General features: G+C 50.7%; 1 protein-coding gene across 1 annotated transcript in view; it reads left to right on the top strand.

Moving 5' to 3' along the window:
• Positions 1-1,819: 1,819 nt before the first annotated feature.
• LOC144734558 (uncharacterized) overlaps positions 1,820-16,977 on the top strand; it is a 35,234-nt gene continuing 20,076 nt past the window's right edge. The window contains exons 1-4 of the mRNA XM_078616808.1: positions 1,820-2,104; positions 10,981-11,522; positions 14,047-14,127; positions 15,758-15,865. Of these exons, the coding sequence (XP_078472934.1) occupies positions 10,991-11,522; positions 14,047-14,127; positions 15,758-15,865 (721 nt within the window). The 5' untranslated portion in view covers positions 1,820-2,104; positions 10,981-10,990. The remainder of the gene's footprint in view (positions 2,105-10,980; positions 11,523-14,046; positions 14,128-15,757; positions 15,866-16,977) is intronic.

Below are 16,977 nucleotides of genomic sequence, written 5' to 3'. Positions count from 1 at the left end.
AGGTAGGGAGAATAAATAGGGGGGCGCAAGGGGGAAGGGGACGCTTCTCTCCAGGCCAGCGGACCAGCAGCAGCTGCAGCCAGCGACCCGGACGTCCGTGCGACGTATCGAGGTACGCTGTTAGCGCAGAGAGCAGCGAACCTCCGCGGGCGCCAAACAGTGAGTGGGGAGGTGAGGTAGGATAATAGCCGATAAATAGGGAATAGGTACCGGTTTAGTGGAATAGGCCAGCCTCGTCGACTCACTGATTCAACATTAGTTACCAGGTAATAAATCATTAATAGCGAAGCGTGGTCTCGCGTGATCTTGTCGTGCAGTGTGAGCGTGTGGGGGCGCGTGTGTACGCATTGGTTCTGTAGCGCTGCGGCTCGCCTCGGGGGAGCGCTGCGCAGAGCGGTGCGAGAGCGGGTGTCGCGTGTGTTCACTCCGTGTGTGATACAGGTGCGCGATCATAACGCGAGTGGAGTTGGAGTGCGCGGAGCGGCGTGTGTGTGGGAGTGCGCATACGTTCGTTACGTGTCGGATACGGATGCGCATTGGTAACGTGCCGCACAGGGCTATACTGCGAGCACGGCGTTTGATTGATGATGATGTGCGCACGTATGCTCGCAGCGTGGGAGCGCGGCGTGAGGCTGTAACAGTAGGGGCGTCGCGTTCGAATGCCGGCGAAACCGTAGCGGGTAATAGGGAGGTGGGGTAACGTAGACGAAATAGGGGATGGAGGCGGGAGGGACCTCGGGGGCTAGCGACCCCCACAAGGTCTGTCGGAAAGACAGCGTCAGACAGACCTGTTCTTCACCTGAGGACGGCTGCTTGCGTTGTGGCCGAAACGTCGTGAGAATTATTTTATTATGTTTTATTTTTTATTCTTTTAATATTTCCCTTCTACGCGACTTTACCGAAAGAACCAAGAAGACAAATATTGTGGTTAATACAGACATGATTCATTGTAAAAAGGTTTCAGTTTTCTGTTTCAACATCTTAACACAACTATTTTGTTGCCAGAAAAAAAGGGGAAAAAGCTATTATCATATTTTGGCACTGGCAAAGGAGGTCTCGTGATGTAAATTGTTTTGATTCGTTTTCTTTAGATTTTTTAACTTTATTTTAAATTGTTTTCTTTGGATTTTTTAAATGTATTTTTTTTATTGATTTCTTAAATTTTTTTCATTTCTTTTGGTTTTTCTTTAAATAAATTTTGATTTGTTTTCTTTAGAGCTTTTTAAATTTCTTTTTAATTGTTTTCTTTAGATTTTCATTTATTTATTTCATTTAGATTTTTATTTATGTATTTTGATTTGTTTACTTTAGGTTTTATTTATTTATTTAGATTTGTTTTGGGGTTTTTTTTTATTTTGTTTTGCTTTGATTTTTTTTCTCTTTATTTGATTTTCGTTTGTTTTGCTTTGTTGTCTAAGAACGTTTTTGGTAAAACCGAACGAAATCTTAAATTTCGATTTAAAGCTTTCGTGACTGCAGCGATTCATATTCTTAGTTCTTTCGGTAAAGTCACGTAGAAGGGAAATAATACAATAATAAACCAATACAATTCTCATGACGTTTCGATTGCAACACAAGCAATCATTATCACAGCAACACATTTTTTTTTTAAAGTGGCAATTTTCTTCAAATTTTCTTGACGACGATTACTTGCCTTGCAATCGAAACGTCGTGAGAATTTTATTCTTTCATTTTGTATTTTTACTCCCCCCTTCTACGTAACTTTACCGAAAGAACCAAGAATATGAACCAAATCTTAATAAGCGGTAACAACAAACAAAACTCAAATAAAATTCACCGCTGCCCCTCAAGTCTCGAATCGGCAGCAGGTGGCGACATGGGCCGGCTGGTAGTGGTGGTGGTGGCGGTGGTGTTCACATCTCTCTTCAATTCCCCTCCTCTCGATCTTACAAACAAAACAACACAAAAACATCTCCGCCTCGCCGTACACATCAGTTTCTATCACCCCCACACACCCACCCCGCGCTCCTGAACTCGTCACCGGCTGCGAAACGTCGAACCCCGCGTCAATGACATCCGCCTGAGCCGGTTCAGCGCCTCGCCCCAGCAGCAGCCGCTGCCGTCGTCAGCCGCAGCGAGACGGGTACAGTGCCCAAAGGCAAAGGTCCCCCGTGTAGCCTCTAGCAGACAGTAGGGGCAAGTGCTGTCTGCGCCTTGTGTGAAGGTCGACATCGTGGCATTCGAGGGGGGTTTGGGTGGTCAGCAGCAATACCACGCCCCGGCCGCCTTTGTCTCTCCAATGTTCAACACGAGTGTCTGTGGTTAATGGGAAGTTGATTGCTTGCGAAATGTTTGTGTGATTGGCGTTTGAACATCTTAACACGTTTTTTTTTATTGCCAGAAAACCTATTCATATGCTTAAAAACTCTGATTTTAGTTTTATCTAAACATGCTCAGGTAATTGTCTACAAATTTCAATCATGAAGAAATCATATAAATTAAGAAAATGTATCTGAAAATGTTCACGTAATTGTCAAAAACATTTCAAGCATGAAAAAATAATATATGTAAAAAAAATGTTATCTGAAAATGTTCACGTAATTGTCTACAAAAATTTCAATGCATGACATTTTTTTTATATATAACATTTTGTACCTGAAAATGCTCAGGTAATTGTCTCAAAAATGTTCATGTGTAAAAAATAACTTTTTTTTTACCTAAAAATGCTCAAGTAATTGTCTCAAATTTTCAAGCATTAAAAAAATACGCGTTAAAAGTTGTTTACCTTAAAATGCTCAAGTAATTGTCTCAAAATGTTCAGGCCTCAAACATCTTCAGTCTTTTGCCCTCCTACATTTTAAGCTGTCCACCAATGAATTTGCCTGAATCACACGTGTAATTGTGAATGGAGATAATGGTGACCGTGGATTGGACCCATGAACTCACGTGACTGCCCTATCAATTCACGGTGGACACTTGCACAGGTAACATGCATAGATTTGGAACCTCCCTTGTCAGTATCAAGATATAAGAATAGGTTTTACCCTTTCTGGCAATGAAACAGTTGTGTTCAGACGTTAAACCGCTAAACAGAAACCTTTTGCAAGGAACCACGCCTCCATCAACATGCAAACCAAAAAACGTGCTCTGGTGGTATATGATGATGTATTGTCTTTGAAACTGATTGGTCCACACCAAAGACAGCTTTCTTTAGAGCCTAGTCTCAAACAGTGTTAAGTAATGTTAATGAGCTGTCCATTAAATTTGGATTTAAAGCTTTCGTGACTGCAGGGATTCATCTTCTTGGTTATTTCGGTAAAGTCACGTAGAAGGGAAATAATAAAATAATAAAAATAAAACATAAAATAATTCTCTCGACGTTTTGGCCACAACGCAAGCAGCCGTCATCAGGTGAAGAACAGGTCTGTCGAGAAGACAGAGTCTGACTCTCCACCTGTTTCAAAGACAATGCATACATTATCAGAGTATTGTTTTTGTTTGCATTTGACTGCAAGTATTGTAGTTAATGTAAGCATGATTCCTTGCAAAAGCTGTCAGTTTTGTTGCCAGGAAAAGGGGAAAACTCCTATTAGTATATTTTGGTACTGGTGTAGGGGTGTTAGAGAGAGAGCCCGTTATGCATGGCAGCCTATGGTAAACAAACACAGTAGGCGGGGCTACATGTGTGCACAAGCAGGTGCCCTCTGCGACGTCCGCGCCAGACACCCTGGGGGGTCGATTCGGTCGTTATGATCCCCCGGGGCCCCACCCCTCAGGGAGGGGTTGGGTATAAAAGGGGATTGTATCGAAGGGCTCGGGAGTGATGTTTAGCTAAAGAAGAGGAGGCGGAAGACGTCTGAGATAGAGCCCTGGACTCCCCCTGGTACGCCGTCCTTATCAGGACCGCGCAGGCTCGAGCCAGTGGCGTGGTACCAGAGCCAGAGCCAGTGCTGGTCTGGACTCTGGGTACCGGGCCCGACTGACCAGTGTCGGGCCAAGATAGCCTCCCCTAGCCCATTAGTGGAGGACTCAGAGGCAGGCTAGGGTTAGCTAGAGAGGTGTGTCCTCAGATAGACGGGTGAGGGGGCCGATACCCCCTCAAATGTGTATGTCACAACGTTGGTGTTAAATAAACCAGTGTGCCTCCAACTCCGGTGTGAACGAGTCGTGAGCGTTACTACATCTGGCGTCAGAAGTGAAACAAAGTACGAACATGGATACACGCCGGACGACTCGAGTCGGAGTACCAGGGGCGGAGGACACCGCTGCAGTCGGAGGGCCCGAGATGGCTGAAGATGCCATCGAGCAGCCGGGGCTGGGTGCATCCACGCCACAGCAGCTGGAGGAAGGGGAGCCGTCGACGGAGGGGCTGAGGCAGGCGCACGCGAAGCTGGCCGAGCTGCTGTACGCCGCAGCCGCCATGCTCGACAACATCACGCGGCTGGGGGCTGCGGGACCGCCACGAGGCGACAGCAGCCAACGACCACAGCGCCTTCCCGCCATTTCAACGGAGCAACATTTTGAAACTCCCGCCATCGCCGCAGCTGCTGTTGAGGGCGTGGCCGCTCTAAGCATCGCGTCCAACGGCGGGAGTACAGTGCCTGCCGCGTCACCACGGGTGCGACCGGCGATGCCATCGCTGGTTCGTGCCGACGCTGAGTTGAGTGAGGCGGACGAGGGAGTGCGTTCTTCCTCTGCAGCCGCTGCCTTACATCAGCGGCTACCTCCACTCAAGGAATTTGTGGGCGAGGATGGCGACTGGGGCGGCTTCCAGCGGCGCTTCCTCGCTCACCAGGAGATGGCACAGTGGACAGACGCCGAGGCTCTCCGCGCGCTGCCAGCACTTCTCGACAGCGACGCCCTCGCCACTCTAACATCGGCTTCGAAGGAGAGGCGCTCCACGCTGCGGAAGGCGATGCAGGTGCTGTCGGCGGTATATGGTCCACCATCGGACTGTCGCCAACTCTTTTACGATCGCCAGCGGGGGACGAAGGAGTCGCCCCTGGCGTACCGCACAAGCCTCCTGGCACTGGCGAAGGAGGCCTTTCCACGAATGGATGACGAGGGTGTCGACGCCATGGTGACAGAGAAGATACTTTTGCTGGCGGACGACTTAGACATCGTCATTGTCGCACAGGACGATGCAGAGATGTGCTCCCTCCAAGCGGCCCGTCTCCTCCACGCAAACCTGTCCTCTCAACGACGGAAGGCCAGCAAGGCGGCGAGCGGGCGCGCCGTCGCTGCGGCCACCCTCCCGGCGGAAGAGGTTTGCGCCATCAACCATCAACGGCAGCACGGAGCGGGAGCGCGGGAGGACCGGGCCGGTTCAAGCCGTCTACAACGTCCATCGTCGCCACCAGCGCTTCCACGCTGTTATAACTGCGGCATCCGGGGCCACGTCGCCTCGGGGTGCCGCTCTCCTCGGCAGCGCGGAACGACACCTCAACGGGACGCCGGCCCTCGTCACAAGCTCCACCATCATAATCCGGCGAGTCGCGGCACCCCTCATGTTTGGCCCACGCACACGCCCGTCACACACTCGAACACCGCAGCGAAGGGGGGGCAAATATCGCGTACCATGGCACCAACACGCACCGCTCTGGGTACTCACATTGAACCCAGCCAGTGGTCCGTGTTGGCCCATCGGGTTGTAGCCGCGTCATCGGGGTCGTCGGCCGTTGTGGGTCACATCGATGGGGTCGAGGTGCGCATCCTGGTCGATACAGGAGCATCGGCGACCATTATTTCGGAGTTGATTTATAACATTCTCCCTGCCCAGAGCCGTCCTTTGATGCCTGTTAATGTGCCATTCTTTGCTGCTAACGGGGGTTCACTTGGCATCATCGGACAAATTCGAGCCCAAATTTGTGTCGGGGATATTAAATTATCTGGGCCGATTTTTGTTTCCTCCTCGCTGGCGGTTCCGTGCCTGCTGGGGACGGATTTCCTGGCCAAAATGCCGATTAGGATATTAATCGACCAGGGATGCATTGAGCTCCCATCGGGCCGACGCATGGCGTTTTTGCCATCCCCCGCTACGAGCCGGACGGCGTTCGCGACGGTGCCGGCGTTCGTAGATAGAACGGTGCGCGTTCCTCCGGGGGCGCAAATGTTAATTCCTTTGAGACTTCGGCGGCCCTTCGCTAAGGGCATTGGGGCTCAAGGGGTTTTGCTGGGACCGTCTAGGGCCGGGGTCAGTGGACCTAATTTACTCCCGGCCCAGACCATAGTGAGAGGGGATGGAGAACCCTTCATCGCGGTCCTCAATGTGGGCTCGCAGACGGTGGTGGTCCCACAGGGGACCGTGCTTGCTCACGCAACGCCGGTGCCCTGTGAGGAACCCGTCGCGAGTCATGTCGGCGCTGCCCCTGCACCGCGACCACATTCAGACAGCGATGAAGGGTGGCTCGAGGCGCTTTGCGCGGGATCGACGGACCTGTCAAATTTAGAGCGCCAACGTCTTAAGACACTACTGAGGGAATTTTCCGACGTTTTCAGTCGGGATAAATACGATTTGGGCTGCACTCATCTGCTGCGTCACCATATTGATACGGGTGACAGCGCGCCAATACGCCAAAATCCTTTTCGGTTGAGTCCCGCCGAAAAGGACCATGTCAAATCGGCTGTTGATGACATGCTAGCCGCCGACATAATTTCTCCCTCCAACAGCCCTTGGGGAGCGCCGATCGTCCTGGTTAAGAAGCAGGACGGTTCGTTGCGGTTTTGCGTTGACTTTCGGCGCCTTAATAAAATTACGGTTGCCGACGCATACCCGCTCCCACGGATGGACGAATCGCTTGACGCCTTGGCGGGAGCGCGATTCTTCTCCACATTGGACTTACTTTCGGGATTCTGGCAGCTTCCTCTGGACGATGATTCAAAGCCTAAAACTGCTTTCCGTACTCCGCACGGCCTGTTTCAATTCAACCGGTTGCCGATGGGCTTACACTCAGCGCCGGCAACTTTCCAGCGGTTGATGGAATTGGTTTTGGCTGGATTGCAATGGGAGTCGTGCCTGATTTATTTGGATGACGTCATTGTCTTTGGAAAAACTTTTGAGGAACATCTCCAGAGGTTGCGGGCGGTTTTCCTAAAGATGCGGGCTGCTAATTTGAAATTTAAGCCCCAAAAATGCCATTTGTTACGCGAGTCGGTGCGTTATTTGGGGCACATCGTGGGGCGCTCAGGTATTTCTACCGATCCCGCCAAAACGCAGTGTGTAAGCTCCTGGCCGACTCCCACCTCAGTGGGAGAGGTTAGGAGTTTTATTGGGTTTGCGTCGTATTATAGACGCTTCGTCGCTAATTTTGCGACTATCGCCAAACCCCTACATGCTTTAACATCTAAAGGGGTTCGGTTTTGCTGGGGTCAGGAGGAGGAGGCTGCTTTTTGCTCCCTTCGGGATGCTTTGGTAAACGCTCCTCCCCTGATTTACCCTGATTTTTCAAAACCGTTCTTGCTCGACACCGATGCGAGCAACACGGGTATTGGGGGCGTGCTCTCCCAGGTGGTTGACGGCGTGGAACATGTGGTTGCGTACGGCAGTCGGGTGTTGTCTCCAGCGGAGCAACGGTATTGTGTCACCCGTAGGGAACTGTTGGCAATTGTCCATTTCGTCCAACAGTATCGCCCATATCTGTACGGTCGGCATTTCACCGTCCGCACAGATCATGCGGCACTGCAGTACGCCCTGAGGGTTCAACAGCCATCGGGACAATTGTCCCGATGGTTGGAGGTCCTCCAGGATTACGATTTCCAAACCACATACCGTAAGGGCGTTCGCCACACCAACGCGGACGCTCTGTCACGCTTGCCAACCACCTCCGAGTGTGCATGCCTCCTGGGGTCTGGACGTTGCAGGCCTCCAGGGGACACATCGGTACCTGTCTTGGCGGCCGCCAACGACGACGATGAAATGGTTCCTAATTCGATCGAACAGCAGGGCAAAGATTCCCTGTTGGGGTTGCCCGTCATTGAATGGGGGCGCCTCCAGATGGAGGATGTCTCCCTCCTCGGGTGGCGACGTCGCGTTGGCGGTGCGGCGGGGGGAAAAAGTGGTGGTTCCGACGCATGGGAAATGTGCCAAGGTCTGCTATTGCATTGGGACGGGAAGTCACGTCGACATCGGCTGGTTGTCCCTACTGGGTTGCGGGGTAGGGTGGTATGGGCCGCTCATGAGCGCCTCCTACACCTGGGGACCCAAAAGACTCTCGCCTTGCTGCAACTTGATTTTTACTGGCCTGGCATGACGAGGGATGTGGGGGATTTGTTGGGATCGTGCCCTCAATGTGCACAACGCAAACCGCCGGCACGGGAGTCTAACCCGCCCTTGCAATCGATCAAAGTGTCCAGGATAAACGAGCTGGTCGCTCTGGACATTTTGGGACCATTCCCCGCCACCCCCAGAGGGAATAGATATTTGTTGACGGGTGTCGAGTATTTTACACGTTGGCCTATGGCCTGGCCTTTGGCCAACCAGTCGGCAGCAGCCATCGTGGAGGCCTTTGTTCAGGGTTATGTCCTGGACAAAGGTGCTCCGGAGAGGCTGCTGACCGACCAGGGCAGAAATTTTTCCGGTAAACTACTCAGACAAGTCTGCGATCTCCTGGGCACAAAGAAAATTCGGACCTCCCCATATCACCCACAAACTGACGGGATGGTCGAACGTTTGCATCGCACCATCTCGTCCATGTTATCACAACAAGTTTCGGACTCGCAAACGGATTGGGACCTACAAATTCAGGGGGTCTTGGCGGCGTACCGGATGGCACCCCATGCGGCTACGGGGTTTTCTCCCTTTTACCTTATGTACGGCCGAGAACCAGACCCGCCTGTTCGTGCCCAGTTGCGGATCCCCGTGCCGCAGGGAAAAACTAATCTGGCTGACCACGTTAAATTTAATCTGGACAAATTGACCGAGGCACGGGATGCTGCAATGCAAAACTCTGACCTCCGTCAGAAGGCAAATGAGCGCCTCAGATTGAGTCGAGCGCACATGCTGCAGTGGAAGCCGGGGGACAAGGCATGGTTGCACTGCCCCCAGGTGCCACTGGCAACCTCCTCTAAACTTGTGCGGCCGTGGCGGGGCCCTGTGGAAGTGGTGGAGGTGTTACGTCCGCAGTGCGTGCGCATCAAGTGGGGGAAGCGGCGATGGTTCGTGCACCCCTCCAGATTAAAACCCTTCGCTGCGGTTCACAACCCCACTTCACACGCGCGTGGCCAAACATGTGGGGGGTCGGCCGACTTGCTGGGTCCGTCTCCGTCGCTCTCACCTAATGCCTTGCCGGCTGTGCCACCTTCAGGAGCATCAGGAGTGACGGGCTCACGCCCGATCACCCCTCCTGCGGATGCCGAGGGTCACGCGGAGTCAGAGGAATGCTCACCTCACGACGGACAGTCGCCACCTGATTGTCCGCCACGCGGGGTTACCCCGTGTGAGGGGCCCGCTGCAAGGACGCGCGCTAAAATGCGCAAACTGTTGTGAGGCCGGAAAATGTGTACATAGCTGTTGTGTTTATTGGGTGTTGTGTGGATGGTGTGTTTCCCGCTCCTCGGATGTACATATGCTGGGTTCACCGTTTGTTGTGTGTGCGGGGTGGGTTCCCTGCTGGTTGTATATAAGCTGTTTTTTTTACGGAATTCGTATTTATTCGGGGGGGTGCGTCGGGTTGTTTCTCATCTTGCTGTTGCGTTCTTGTTCTGGTTCCTGTTATTGTTCAAAAATAGTGAGGCACACGCGCGGTCAGGGGGTGAAGGCACCTTTATTGTCAAATTTTTGTATGTTGGCAGCCGGGACGGCTGCATGCTATGCGGGGGGGAGTGATGTAGGGGTGTTAGAGAGAGAGCCCGTTATGCATGGCAGCCTATGGTAAACAAACACAGTAGGCGGGGCTACATGTGTGCACAAGCAGGTGCCCTCTGCGACGTCCGCGCCAGACACCCTGGGGGGTCGATTCGGTCGTTATGATCCCCCGGGGCCCCACCCCTCAGGGAGGGGTTGGGTATAAAAGGGGATTGTATCGAAGGGCTCGGGAGTGATGTTTAGCTAAAGAAGAGGAGGCGGAAGACGTCTGAGATAGAGCCCTGGACTCCCCCTGGTACGCCGTCCTTATCAGGACCGCGCAGGCTCGAGCCAGTGGCGTGGTACCAGAGCCAGAGCCAGTGCTGGTCTGGACTCTGGGTACCGGGCCCGACTGACCAGTGTCGGGCCAAGATAGCCTCCCCTAGCCCATTAGTGGAGGACTCAGAGGCAGGCTAGGGTTAGCTAGAGAGGTGTGTCCTCAGATAGACGGGTGAGGGGGCCGATACCCCCTCAAATGTGTATGTCACAACGTTGGTGTTAAATAAACCAGTGTGCCTCCAACTCCGGTGTGAACGAGTCGTGAGCGTTACTACACTGGCAAAGGAGGTCCCATGATGTCGTCTATTGTTGATAATTGTTTTTTACCCTTATATCTGGCAACAAAACTGACACCTTTTTTTACAAGGAGTCATGTTTGCATTGACCACAATACCCACGGTCTGAATGCAAACAAAAAACAATACTCTGATAATTTATGCACTGTCCTTGAAACTGATTGGTCCACACCAGAGACAGCTTTCTTTAGAGCTTAGTCTCACATGGTGTTGGACCAGATGACGCCAAAAGGCGCACAACTCAAAGACAATGCACCATCAGAGTATGAGGGTAAGCATTTACACCATTGGAACCTCATTTGCCAGTAACAAAATATGATGATTGTTTTTTTACCCGTTTATCTGGCAACAAAACTGACTCCTTGTAAAAAAAGGTGTCAGTTTTGTTGCCAGATAAAAGGGTAAAAAAACAATTATCATATTTTGTTACTGGCAAATGAGGTTCCAATGGTCGTCTATTGTTGTCCTCTTTATTAGCCGGCCTGTCCCCTCATTACGATCACGGGAGGAGAGGCATACAGGGCGAGCTGGTTACATGAGTCTAACAATTTTGTTTTACTCGATAAGTTGTGACGCATCTACTCTCTCTCCATGACCCACCAGCACCACCAGCATGGCGTGCGCCGTGGCTGCCCCGGTGCTGCCGGAGCCGATGGACGACTTCCCGGCGTGGCTGGAGGCGCAGGGCGTGAACCAGGAGGTGGCCCGGGCCATGGACTCGGAGCTGGGCATCCGGGACTACGGGGTCCTGCGCGCCTGCGTCGGGGACGGCCTCGTGCGTGCCGAGCTGCTGGCCGCGGCGCGCGACCGCCTGCCCTTCGGCTTCTACGCCGTGCTGCGGCAGGTGGTGAAGGCCCTGCGGGGCGCCGAGACCCACCACGACGGCGCCGGGACTCCGCTCTGGGACGACGACGACGCCGCGGCCGCCGCGGCCGCCTCTTCCCCCGGCGACGTGACGCTGGGAGGGCTGGTGGACGTGCTGCTCGCTCTGTTCAGCGGCCTGAGCCGGGAGCTGCTGCTGTCCGCGCGGAGGCTGGGAGCCATGGACGGTCAAGGGGCCAGTGCTGGGGGCTCCACTCCGCCTGGAACGGAGGTTGAGATCGAGGACTTGCTAAAGGCCAACGGAAATCAGCCTTCAGGGAATGGTAAGAAAAATATGTTAATGTCATGATACCTGTTGCAATAGACACCAAATAAATATGGCCACTGTGGAAGCGTAGAAAGAAATAGCCCTTTGTTAGTCCGCTGATGAATGAAGGCATCTCCATAACGTGTCGGGCTGTGGGATGCGTCGACCGAACTTTACCACGCCGGTCAGTGTGGGTTGCTACAGGGGGTTGTAAATCAAACTGAGGTCACCAGGTTCATAGTGCAAGTGCGCCAACACACAGCGCTACCGTTATGTCCACATAAAACAATCGCGCGCCTTTATTTGTGCAGGTGTAGTGTCGACGGGCCGGCAGGCAGGATTCTTGAGGAGGCACCTTCTTGATAATTGTTTATTTTACCCTTCTATCTGGCAACAAAACTGACACCTTTTTTACAAGGAGTCATGTTTGCATATACCACAATACCTGCAGTCGTAATGCAAACAAAAAACACAACTCTGATAATGTATGCACTGTCCTTGAAGTTGATTGGTCCACACCCGAGACAGCTTTCCTCAGAGCCTAGTCTCACATGGTGTTGGACCAGATGACGCCAAAAGGCACACAACTCAAAGACAACGCACCATCAGAGTATGAGAGCTCGGAGATAAGCATTTACACCATTGGAACCTCATTTTCCAGTAAAAAATATGAGAATTGTTTTTTTACCCTTCTATCTGGCAACAAAACTGACACCTTTTTTACAAGGACTCATGTTTTCATTGACCACAATACCTGCAGTCATAATGCAAACAAAAAACACAACTCTGATAATGTATGCGCTGTCCTTGAAGTTGATTGGTCCACACCCCAGACAGCTTTCCTTAAAGCCTAGTCTCACATGGTGTTGGACCAGATGACGCCAAAAGGTACCTTCTTTATTGACACTCTTCGGTTCACAGGTTCACGACTCATTCCTTCCATGTCGTATAGCCCAGCCTAGACACAAACCCTGACCGCGCTACACCGACGGCATCGACGGAGACAGTCAACAACTCTCCGGCCGCGTAATAACACTGGTCAACAAAAAAAAAAATTCTGGCCTGGACTTTTGCAGCTGTTTTAGACTAATTTCAGAGTGCTGATTCCAAATCTGATCTCAGATTTGCTCTATCACATCTCATTTGTATGCTATCGGCATACCCCACTTTCGTTGATTTTACCCGAAATTAACTCTGTCACTTATGATTGCAAGTTGTTGCGAGTCAGTGACTGCTTTAGTGTTAAAATACGGTGCTGTATTTTTAGGATAGTGCGTTTATAATATCATTTTATGTAGATATCCACATTTCTTTAATATTTTTCTTCCGCAGTTTTTATTGAAAATGCAATATTTGATATCTCAAAAACTTGATGTGATAGACAAAAACTGATGCCAGATTTGGAATCAGCACCCCAAAATTACCTTAAAACCGTTGGAATACCTTGTGCCAGAAAAAGTGTGTTGACCAGTGTTATCGATTTAAAGCTTTTGTGACTGCAGGGATTCATCTTCTTGGTTCTTTCGGTAAAGTCACGTAGAAGGGAAATGATAAAATAATAAAAATAAAACATAATAAAATAATACAATTCTCATGACATTTCGGCCACAACGCAAGCAGCCGTCCTCAGGTGAAGAACAGGTCTGTCGGAAAGACGCTGTCTTTATTTGTATTGGTTTATTATTTTCCTTCTACGTGACTTTACCGAAAGAACCAAGAAGACAGTGTTATCGAGTGAAGGCGGCAGCGGCGAAGATGACAGTGACGACGAGACGTTTGCACTCCCAGAACCGGCAGCCCAGAGCTCTCACTGTCCGCTGCTTTTATCCTCCTCGGCGCGGTCTGGCACCGCCCTGGCCACGCCTCTCTTCTCGAACCCACTAGCGGGTTCCAGGGGCTTCCAGATGAGGTCTTCCGTGACCCTTGCCCCAGTCCCTCCGCCCTGCCGGCACAACCGTGTATATGATCCTGATGGCGGTACCCCGGGGTACCAAATAACACAAAATTGCCCGGGGCAATTCAATATTTTATTTCTGGGACACTCTTTTTTCCAGGGGTGTACTTAACTCCGCGACTGCGGTACCAATCAATCCGAAATCGGTGCTACCACGCGATGTCGAAACGCAGCGAGGACGATTGCGCTGAAACCCTGAACGCTCGCGGTACGCACCGTGGTGGTGCATCGTGTACAGCTCGTCGAGATGAGTCGATTGCCGCATCGCCGACCATCGACAGACTAAAAATGACTGCATCACGGACATTATGCAAGAGCCGGGGTACTGCCATAAGGTTAATTTGCTCCACGGCGTGCGCGCTTACTGTCCACCGCAGTTGCCGCTGTTGGACAGCAGTCGGCGCTGTGTCACTACACAGGTAGAGGCGGTGATTGTTATCGTACGTGAAGCATTCGGTGACGTCAAAAGCTTGAAACAAAATGCACGTTTCACCGCCCGATTCTTTTCCGGCGTTGGCTTCTGTTTTAGAAAAAGCGAGCTGCCCGTTCAGTCGATGTCGCTTTTGCCCCCTCTCTCTCTCTGCAGACGCGGTGGAGGTGTCTCCTCCGGTCGGGGGCTTCAGTCCGTCGCAGGCGACTCGCGTGATTAAAATGGAGCTCCGTGATGGTAACAACGCAACCTGCACCTCCGTTTCATCACGAGTTTCTTTCCCGGCTATGATCCGATTTGTGCTAGCGGTAATGGGGCTTTGAGACAAAACAGATTTAGCTCTAGGGCTGAATGTTAATAATAATAATAACGCAATTCATAACGCGCGCAAATTTGCGGACGTAACGGCGGCAACTCAGAGGCGCAGAGCCAAGCTCAGAGTAGCTCGAAAGCGCGGTTATAGAGGTGAGTTCTTAAGTGTCTCTTGAAGGAGGCGATTGAGGCGATGCTGCGAATGTGCAGAGGGGTGATGGCGTTCCCGACTGTTGGGGCTGCCACCGAGAAGCGGCGCATAGACGCGACCATCCTGGATCTTGGTATCGAGAGGAGGTCGTGAGTCGCGCTGCGCAAGGCAATCTGCCGTGTGCTGAGCTGCAAGTCGTCGGTAATGAAGGAAGGTACGGCGGGCAGGCAGATGTGAAGGCGTGGTGGCAGAGGCAGGCGATCTTGCATATGACCCTGCTGGCGATGGGTAGCCAGTTGAGGGCACGGAGACAGGCAAGTGAGTGGCTTGCTAAAATGTAGTCGGCGGGTTACGGACGGTTGCTTCCCCGTAGCTCCTTTATCGCCGCCACTCTTCCCATTAATTATCTCCATGCCTTGACACCAGAAGTCGCAACCGGGTACCCGATACCCGTACCCTACCCGACACCCGGCTACCCGTACCCGGCCGGGTACGGGTACCCGTTTGCGACCCTGGTGTGGCCGGGTACGGGTAGACCGTGAGTCACTGGTGAGTCACCGTTTGTCACTCATTTCCCAACGTCTTGTCTCTTCTCACAATTCAAGTTCCTGGAATCAACCCACCCGTGCCTGCAACATGGCTTCATCCCAGAGGTCGCAATCGGGTACCCGATACCCTACCCGTACCCGGCAGGGTACGGGTAGGGTACGGGTACGGCCGGGTACGGGTACCTGTTTGCGACCCTGGTGCGGCCGGGTACGGGTACGGGTAAGGAATCAAAACCCGTTTGCGACCTCTGCTTGACACCTCTGCCAGTATCGTCGACGACCAGGGGGCTTACTAACTATTCAAACTATTTATATATTTGTTTACTAGGTAAGGCCCCACTGAGGAGCCAACCTGGCCACAAATGATGGCTCAACCAAGTGGCTTGTCACGTGGACATTTCTAGCAGCCAAATACTCTTAAATGCACAGTTCTAAATGTGGAGGGAAAAACCGGAGGACCCAGAGAAAAATGCGACCGCGGGGAGAGAGACACCGCAAACTCTTAATATATTAATATGCAGCAGCAGGCGTCAGGGTCGGAATCGAACCCACGACCTCCTGTATACCAGCCGAAGTAGTTAACATCTCCTAGCCACCGTGATGATGATGATGAGAGAGAGACACGCAAACTACAAATATTCATCAGCAGACATCGTCAGGGTCGCGATCGAACCCACGACCTCCTCCTGTATACCAGCCGAGGTAGTTAACATCTCCTAGCCACCGCGCCACCCCTTGTGATGCTAGCCTCGCTAGATTGGTACGTTTTGCGTGCGTCAACTCTTTAGGAGAACCGCATTGCGTTGGCGTTGTCGTCATCGATTTGAGTGCCCGCCCTCCGTTAACCCGGTTGCAGATGACATCTCGTGGCCAGCGTCTGGGGGCGACGGCAACCTCCACCAGGTCTCGTGGGAGGATCTGGACCCGCGAAGAATGGGGTTCATAAGCTCAACAGAACTAGCAGGTGACGGGCAAGAGGGGGGAGCGGTGCTGAAGGGTTTCGAGATTTCACTGTGAGGTGTGACGCGTGTTAACGTTTTGTGTCCCACGTGGTGTACGTATCACGTATGTTGAGATTTTTCAAGCATGACATTTTTTTTTTTCTGATTTTTTTTTTACCGAAAAATACGCAGGTAATTGTCTCAACATTTTCAGACCTGAAAATAGATTCTTTTTTTTACGTAAAAATGCTCAGATAACAACGTTTTGTGTCCCACGTGGTGTACGTATCACGTATGTTGACATTTTTCAAGCATGATTATTTTTTTTTACCGAAAAATACGCAGGTAATTGTGTCAACATTTTCAGACCTGAAAATACATTTTTTATTTTACGTAAAAATGCTCAGATAACATAACGTTTTGTGTCCCACGTGGTGTACGTATCACGTATGTTGAGATTTTTCAAGCATGATTATTTTTATTATCAGATTTTTTTTTACCGAAAAATACGCAGGTAATTGTCTCAACATTTTCAGACCTGAAAATAGATTTTTTATTTTTTTATTTTATGTAAAAATGCTCAGATAACAACGTTTTGTGTCCCACGTGGTGTACATATCACATGTTGACATTTTTCAAGCATGATTATTTTTTTTTACCGAAAAATACGCAGGTAATTGTGTCAACATTTTCAGACCTGAAAATACATTTTTTATTTTACGTAAAAATGCTCAGATAACATAACGTTTTGTGTCCCACGTGGTGTACGTATCACGTATGTTGACATTTTTCAAGCATGATTATTTTTTTTATCAGATTTTTTTTTTACCGAAAAATACGCAGGTAATTGTGTCAACATTTTCAGACCTGAAAATACATTTTTTATTTTACGTAAAAATGCTCAGATAACAACGTTTTGTGTCCCACGTGGTGTACATATCACATGTTGACATTTTTCAAGCATTAATTTTTTTTATCTGATTTTTTTTTTACCGAAAAATACGCAGGTAATTGTCTCAACATTTTCAGACCTGAAAATACATTTTTTTATTTTACGTAAAAATGCTCAGATAATTGTCTCAATTTTTCAAGCATGAACATGTGTTTCTTAAAATATATATTTAACGTTTTTTTT

This window comes from Lampetra planeri, chromosome 3 (genome assembly GCF_965212315.1).
Source record: "Lampetra planeri chromosome 3, kcLamPlan1.2.h2, whole genome shotgun sequence".
Classification (NCBI taxonomy): Eukaryota; Metazoa; Chordata; class Hyperoartia; order Petromyzontiformes; family Petromyzontidae; genus Lampetra; species Lampetra planeri.
This window is presented reverse-complemented; position numbering and strand designations above follow the sequence as displayed.